Raw genomic sequence first — 8,767 nt, 5'->3', positions numbered from 1 at the left:
GAAAGTCTCCCTGATCGGTAGAAAGTGTGCTGACTTAGTGAGCCGATCAACTATCACCCAAATAGCATTATATCCCCTAGTTGTCATCGGAAGCCTTGTCACGAAATCCATGGTAATGTTATCCCATTTCCACTCGAGAATAGGAAGTGGTCTCAGCTTTCCTGCATGTCTCTGATGTTCGGCCTTAACCTGCTGACACGTCAAACACTCGGACACGAAATGCAAGATATCTCGCTTCATGCCCGACCACCAATAAATAGTCTGTAGATCCTTATACATCTTCATACTCCCTAGATGGATGGAGTACGGGGTGTTGTAGGCCTCACTCATGATATTTGCTCTCATTGCTAGGAACTCAGAGTCGGTCACGATATCTAATTGTATCGTCCTCAACTGTATACAACCTCAGGCCCTTAGACTCATCCCTCTCTCTCCACTTTTGTAACTGCTCATCAGAAATCTGCCCTGCTCGAATCCTGTGCCTCAGTGTTGACTGCATTATCAGGGTAGAAAGACTAGGGGCATAGCCCATGGCATAAACTGCAAGCTAAAACCTTTGAATCTCTGCCTGCAGTGGTCTCTATACCGACAACTGAGTGATCACTGCATTCTTCCTACTCAGGACATCCGCGACCATATTAGCCTTACCCGGATGGTAGCTAATGTCGCAGTCATAATCTTTCACTAGCTCTAGCCACCTCCGTTGTCTCATGTTCAGTTCTTTCTCATGCAACTAAAACCATTTATTCAGTCATTTTCCATTTTTCTTAGTTTTGGACCTTACACTAAATATGATAAATAATATGTAAGACTTTCAAGAGAAATATTTTATTGAATAATAATAAAAACATTTATTGAATATTAAAATAAACCTCAACGAAAAATCCTAAACATGTATTCAACATCAAAATAAAAACGAGACCTCGATAACCTAAGAAACAATAGAAATTCAAAGTAGAAACAAGACCAATAAAAATAATTATTTATTTTTTTTCTAATACACCACCATCAATCAAATTATCTATATTTCCATCTGGATGAGCGAAGAAATCAGAGACGTCCAAGTGAGTTATATTAATTGGATCGTCATTGTCCACAAAATTTATCTCCATTTTTCCATTTTCCTTGATTGAATTTTGGTAGAGATCCACAAGGTGTTTTGCCGTATGACATGTACGAGACCAATGCTCTTCAATTCTACATCTATAATATTTTTCTTCGTACTATTTGGAACTTTTCTCCTTTGCTTCTTCATTATTGGAATTTCACTGCTGGTGGATTGTTTTATGTTTTTTTCCATTTTGTTCCTAATAGTATCTTCTTTGGCCACGCCCACGCCCACGCCCACGTCCACGTCCACGTCCACGTTGACTTCCATTGTTATGTTTTGAGTGGATTTAGCATTTGCTTCAGGAAATGCAATTCCATATTCTTCAGGAAATGTAGTTCCATTTGCTTCAGGAAATAGTGTGGATCCAGTTGGGAGCATTTGGTGATTTTTCATGAGCAGCTCATTGTTTTGTTCATCAACTAGTAAGCATGACATGAATTTAGAGTACCTTTGAAATTCACGTTCACGATATTGCTGCTGCAAGAGCACGTTTGATGCATGAAAAGTGGAGAATGTCTTTTCTAACATGTTTTGATCAGTGACTTTCTCTCTACAGAAGTGTCAGTGTGGAACTAGTCTTGAATAATGCAGAGTTATAATCACTTACAGACTTAAAATCTTGTAGCTGTAGGTGCATCCATTCATATCGAGCTCTTTGGAGAATTACAGTTCTCTGATGGTTAAATCTTTCTTGTATATTTTTCCAAAGCTCTCGTGGCTCTTTCACAGTGCGATATTTGACTTTCAACCCATTATTGAGGTAATGACGAAGAAAAATAAGTGCCTTTGCAAGATCTCGCTAGGACATTTCATTTTCTTCTTTGATTCCATCTTCTAAATTCATAGAGTAGGGTGGATCTCTGCATTCAAAATTCATGATAAATAATTTTTTTTAGTCAAGTCAAGTGCTTCAAATTCAAATTTGGTGATGTTCGTCATTGCAACTTAAAAAAATTATATAATTAGAATTATGATATATATAGAGTAAAATTGTATTAGTATTATTGAAAATAAATATTATAACAAATTATGCGATAATAACACATGTTTCCAATTTTACTATGAAATTTTGTTATTCTATTTGTTAAACTAACATCAATTAACATAAATAATAAATTATTTTATCTAACTATTATCTAATCTTCATTTGTGCATAGAAAATATAAATAAACATGATATCATGTAGTCTATCGAATTTGGTGTACATGGAGATGTGTTCAATTAATAATTTATGTATCTATGTCAAATTTCGAATTCCGAAAAATAAATTAACTTGTTCGCCAAGTAAGCTACTAACATAGGAATAAATTAATTTCAAAGCGAAGAAAAGACATATAAAAAAATAGTAAAAATTATTTTTTCCAATTAATATCAATTATAGTATTGTAATTGAATCAAAATTTGTCATAAATCTATCAAATACTTGTATTCACACAATATTTTAGCGACTAGTTAAATCATCAAAATTTAAATAGCATAAATCCTGAACAAGCAAGCGAATATATGATAAGAAAACTTGAATCAAAACAACAATACATTTATAATTTATATTGAACCAATTGAAACATATAACATTTATCTAAATTCTTCACGAATATGATAACTTTATATTTTATATCGATATGATTCATAAATATTGATAGGTATTTATGATCTTATATCAAGATTCTTCGAGAATGTTGATAAATCTTATATGTTTATATTTTATTATTTATATATCTATCAATATTATCAACATAAAGTCGTGTTGTGCTACTTTAGGAATATCAACATAAAATTAAAAGTTGCGTTTTTTCAGGGGCATCAATATAAATCTATAATTTGTGCTACTTCGGGAGCATCAATATTAAATTTAAATAGTAGAGTATCCATACAAGATTAAGAATAAATTATTTATAAATTTTATCTTGAAGAGCATTCGTGCTGATAACGTGTTGTGAATAGTACAGAATATAGAGAAGAGAATGATTTGAAATGCTTTATTTATCATTTGGTACCTCTATTTATACAGCACATTTATAAAGTTTGAATAGTTGATAACATGATAAAATATAAATCTTATCTCAATTATCATCTACAATATTTTATCTATAACAGATTTATATTTTTAAATTTTTTATTGATTAATTTATATTTTAAATTTTATTTATTTAATATATTTTTATTTATTAATTGTTTTTATTAACATTTAATTATTTTATACTTATTTCAAGAATATTAATTAATTAATTAATATATATAGTAAGGACATTTTTGTAATTCAATGAAATACAAAATTAATTATCAATGTTATAATATTTAAAACGTCAAAACTATTCCAACATCATATATTAGAGATTTCGATTTAGCGTTTAATGCACTAGGCCACAACCCACTCAAAAAAACCCTAATTTCCTAATTCTGCGAAGACGATGGCGTTGGACGCGGCGGCGACGCAACCCAGCAAGATGAGATGGGGGGAACTGGAGGAGGACGATGGAGAGGATTTAGATTTCCTGTTACCGCCGAAGGAGGTGTTGGGACCGGATGAGAACGGGATAAAGAAGGTGGTGGAGTACAAGTTCAACGATGAAGGGAACAGGGTGAAGATAACAACCACCACACGCATCCGCAAACTGGCCAACGCTCGACTGAGCAAACGCGCCATGGAGCGCCGCTCGTGGCCCAAGTTTGGCGATGCCGTGCACGAGGACGTTGGCAGCCGCCTCACCATGGTCTCCACCGAAGAAATTCTCCTCGAGCGCCCACGCGCCCCTGGTATTCACCTTATGCACAGTTTCCTATAAATCGATCTATATTATTACCATCTACACCTGCTCGGTTACTAAAAAAGCCTGTTTCTTTTTCCTTTTTTTTTTACAAAAATTATTATTTGATATATGATGCTTGTGTCCAGTTGACTGTTATTGTGTTGTATGACGGGGTAATTTGGTGAGGTCATGGTTTGTCAAATTTGAGAATTAAAATGTAATTGTTTCCTGAAAGTACTGGAATGAGATTGTTTGAGGTGATTTTTGTTAATAAATGAAACCAATTACATTGACGAAACAACATATAGAGTCAATACAGTAGGCCGTCTCAAGCTAATGTGGAAAATATCCCCCTTCACTTTCAAGAAGATAAGGTATTCGTGTGGGGGCAAATATGTTTCGGTGATTTTAAATGTTCAGTTTATTCTTTTTTCTTTTGTTTACCTGTACAACTTGTTAATTGATGAATGGAAAGATAGGTACCAAACAAGAGGAAACTGCAGCTTCCGGTGATCCTTTTGCTCAGATTGGGAAAGCTGGAGCTGTTCTCATGGTTTGTAGGACCTGTGGGAAGAAAGGTGATCACTGGACCTCAAGGTGTCCTTACAAGGATCTTGCTCAACCAAGTGAGACCTTCGTCGATAAGTTACCATCCGAAACTGCCACTTCTACATTGGGTGCTACAAAGGGAGCATATGTGCCTCCAAGCATGCGAGGCGGTAATACTGAGAGAAGTGGTACAGACATGAGACGCAGGAATGAAGAAAACTCTGTTAGAGTCACTAATCTTTCTGAAGACACGAGAGAGGCTGATTTGCATGAGCTATTTCGTCCTTTTGGTGCTGTCAGCCGAGTTTATGTTGCCATTGATCAAAAGACAGGGACCAGCAGAGGTTTTGGTTTTGTCAACTTTGTGAGCAGAGAGGATGCTGAGAGAGCTATCAACAAACTGAACGGATATGGTTACGACAATCTTATACTTAGAGTCGAATGGGCTGCTCCTAGGGCAAACTAGTCATCTGGGAGAACTCGTGGAAATAAGTCTTTTTAGACTCGACCGTATCAGACATAATTTTCAGGAACATGTTTTATTTGCGTTGGATGTGATTTTGATGTATTTGTCATCTGTTTTGATATATTGTTTTGTGATGTTATCTCAATGCTGGCATGCTGCAATTGTTTTTGCCTTTTAAACTCATTTTTTTCACTCTACGCATACACATACTTACGGTAATTATGTATATGTATTGTTAAAGATTAAAGATTTTGTATGAAAAAAATACTTTTTAAAAATTCAAGTTCAACCCGTTTTGTCCCAAGGCTCCTTGACAAAATTATTGATCCTCAGGGAAGTTTATATTCCAAAACCTTAGTATTTAAATAATCTGCAGGTAACATTTCTATTATTATCATTATTTATTTCAACCAAATAAAAATTTAAGCCAACCGATTTTTTAATTTTTTTTGTAACAAATCAACCTATTTTCAAATTTAGAGATTTTGTTATGAGCACAACTTGTTTTAAAAGAAATTACATCCAAATGATACCAGAAATTTGGGGGCATTTTACACCAAGAAGGTTATTATATATTTTTTTTTAAAAGAAAAGATGAAATTGTTGGATTAATTTTATTTATATGAAGTTATATGTGAATAATTATGTATTGTGAGTTGTCGGTTAAATTAAACTCAAAATAAAGGATCAACTAATGTTTTGGGTTATTGGAATTTAACGTATATAATAGGTTGTGGGTTTTTAATGTACAGACATAAGCGTAATTTTTGTTTTTATGATTTGTTAAAACAAGAATATCAGAAGATAATGATAGACATTATCTATATATAGGTAATGATCCCCAGATTGTGCGTAATTACATTCCCTATTATCTCCCCGTACTAAGAAAATAGTTTAGAAGAGAAACCAAAGGATTCTTTTAAAGAAAAGCGCATAGATGTAGAAGAACAAGATACGTTCTAAAGAATTTAGAATTATGGCTTCAAGTATGTTTCCGCTAAGTTTTCAATCAAATTTTTTATTGATTTAGATATCTTTAGGATTTTCTGTAGTTTATGTGGATTTTCTCCAACAAGTGGTATCAGTGCCGCTCAAAATTTTAATCATTGAAATTTTTAAAGTTTTGGATATCTTTAGGATCCATAACTGGAAAAAAAATTATTTGAAATTTTTTTAATATAGTTTTAGATATGGAAAAATTTTGGTTGAAAACATTTCACGGATTCGGGTTGATATTTTCGAATTACGGTTAAGTTTTTTTTCTAAAAAAAAATCTTAAGAATTCAAAATGAAACGTCTACTACTTAAAATAATACTAGAATCTTTTTTTTTTTAAAAAAAACACTCATAGTCGAAAATATACATCCATACGCATGCATGCAACCACTGCAAAACACCCATTTTGAAGTAATAGTAATTTACTAACAAGTAAGAATACTGCAATTAAAATTCATGATAAATCGTCATCCCCCAAGCTTACGTTTTAAAAATAAATCAAATATGGAACATGTAGAAATCCTGACAACCATCAACATAGTAAAAAGAACGAGTATGAAAATATCTAAATCCCTCCTATCCCATAAACATGATGTGCGGAAGAAATAAGGTACTCGGGTTCGCGTATGCACATCCACATCTGTCTACTCAGTCTTCGGAATCTCCAATCTCCTGATCAATAGGCTCACCTGCATCACTCACACCTAGTGAGTCTACAGACTCAACACACCTGTAACGTTATAGCAAGTACATATACATAACAAGTAACGGTGAAAACTACTGTAATAAAAATACATTTCCTGATCGTAAAAGTCGCATGCATAATCATAACCTAGGGAAGCATAAATAATTTAATAACATATCACATCATATCAGAATATACGTGTTCGTTTTTCTTAATTTGAATTCTGTTCATTAGCTGTGACTTTCGTATCATCATGTCAGTCGATGGATCCATCTACGTGTAACCATGGTACAAGGCGGCAGGGACATCAGCGACAACATTACCGGTCCACTGACCCTTGGCATTACATGTCATCGTATTAGTCACAACCAACTCTCATCCTTCAAAACATGTCATCATATTCATCACTTAATAAAACCATGCATATACGTAAATTTTTTTTTCTTAAAATCAAGCAAGCAACGTATTTTTCATAATTTCATAAAAAGTCATATACGTGATAACATAAACATTTAAAACATAACAAATCGTGTTTAGGGCGCTGCCAGGACTTTTAACTCCATTCAGGTGTAAAATGATCATTTTGTCCCTGGAAACCCTAATTTATCATTTTACCCCTGGACCTCAAAATTTTTACCCAAATCCAACCAAACTCCTTAAAACACCTAAAAACATATTTATAAACTTTCTTAGATGTAAACTCTTGTCCGTTTCAAAACTTACACGAGTCGTTTTAAAACTTGGACTGGGATCCCGGTTTTAACCCGAATCAACCCGAAACTTAACCAAACTTCTCCCAAATTTTAACCACGACTTATTCACACCCTACCAGCCCATAATCAACCTAAATAAAACTAATTAGGGCCCTCATAAGTTGCCGAAACCTTGCTGAAATTTTCTGCGCGTTCATGCCGTAACCCTAGTCGCACCAAACTCATATTTTATTAATCCTAGACCTAACCATCGAGGACCAGCCCCGAACCAACTCTCCCTAGCCCACCTCGGGACCCTCTTGGACCGACCTAACCCAACCTCTCAGCCTCATGAATGCTGTGGAGCGCACAACCATGATACACCCGAGATGTGACCAACCAAGACCAACCTTCAAACAACTCGCTCGATCGGATTCGTGGACAAGTCCAGCAGCATTCGAGCCATCTTAGAACATGACTCAGACCCACCAGGGTCTGGTCCAAGGCTAGGAACTTCCCTTGCACAGCCGGCTCGCTCATATCTGATGAAACTTAAAATTAATAATTTATTATATGTTAAAACCTATGTTTTAAAATTTAAGTTTCATTAAAATTATAAAATTATATTATTTTAGTATTGTGTGTTTATATTTAAATGTCTTACTAAATATGTTTTATTTTCAGGTTTTCTACGTGTTGGTAAAATAATGATAAATCAAGCTAGAAAAATCAAATGGAGGTGATTCAAATATTTTTGGAATCATTTAGAAATTATCTACAACTTTGCAGAAGACATGATTGCCTAAAAAGTTTGTTAAGATGATCAAATTGTGAAAATATCAAAAGGAGGACAAATTTACTTTCACCATGACCAGCATATAGTAAAAAAATCATAACTATTTCAATATTTAACCAAATGAGGTTAACCAATTGGCCAAATTCATCTACAGACAATTCCCCACATGTTTTCTGTTTTGAGTTAAGTCAAATTCGGTGATTAAAGTTGTGGAACAAAGCATTGAAAGAAGGGGCATGAAATTGAAGTTGGAGGAGACAAAGACTACTATTACAACTACATTGCATAAATAGAATTTTTGACACTTTCTCTCATTTGGCCTATAAATAGAGGTCTTGTGCTAGCTTGAGAATCATTATATCTCATTGTAAAATATAGTGTGAGTGTGTATAAAAGTTCTAAGTTCCAATATATTTTTCATTTTCCAAATTATGAGTGATGTTTTTAGTGTTGATCAAAAGTAAGATCATGGAAAGCTAAATCTATTATGTCAAGGTGAAGAGGATGAATTCTTGGTGAAGTAAGATTGTTTATATTTTGTATATTCTTTCTTTATTTCTTTTCATTTTGCTAATTTCTTTTTATTGTAGGTAAAAAAATGAATTATTTGTTGTTATAAATTTACATCAAATGCTTGATACCATTTAAGTGGTTATCTTGATTTGTTATTTAATTTTGGTACAATAAATATTTCATCAATTATTATTGTTATATTATACATA

The 8,767-nt window shown here is 33.6% G+C and overlaps 1 protein-coding gene across 1 annotated transcript; it reads left to right on the top strand.

Moving 5' to 3' along the window:
• The first annotated feature begins 3,448 nt into the window (after positions 1-3,448).
• LOC140957829 (uncharacterized) lies at positions 3,449-5,073 on the top strand. Its single transcript, XM_073415223.1, has 2 exons — positions 3,449-3,868; positions 4,341-5,073. The coding sequence occupies exons 1-2, from the start codon at positions 3,523-3,525 to the stop codon at positions 4,874-4,876; spliced, it is 882 nt and encodes a 293-aa protein (XP_073271324.1). The 5' UTR covers positions 3,449-3,522; the 3' UTR covers positions 4,877-5,073.
• The last annotated feature ends 3,694 nt before the right edge of the window (positions 5,074-8,767 follow it).

The sequence above is a fragment of the Primulina huaijiensis genome, chromosome 14 (genome assembly GCF_012295235.1).
Source record: "Primulina huaijiensis isolate GDHJ02 chromosome 14, ASM1229523v2, whole genome shotgun sequence".
Lineage (NCBI taxonomy): Eukaryota > Viridiplantae > Streptophyta > Magnoliopsida > Lamiales > Gesneriaceae > Primulina > Primulina huaijiensis.
The sequence above is the reverse complement of the archived record's forward strand: the minus strand, read 5'-3'. Positions and strand labels throughout refer to the sequence as shown.

Bases quoted from the DNA above. Each gene is read 5' to 3' on its own strand.
- LOC140957829 (XM_073415223.1), top strand. From the start codon at position 3,523: ATGGCGTTGGACGCGGCGGCGACGCAACCCAGCAAGATGAGATGGGGG. The intron at 3,869-4,340 runs GTATTCACCTTA...ATGGAAAGATAG, and splicing joins CGAGCGCCCACGCGCCCCTG to GTACCAAACAAGAGGAAACT.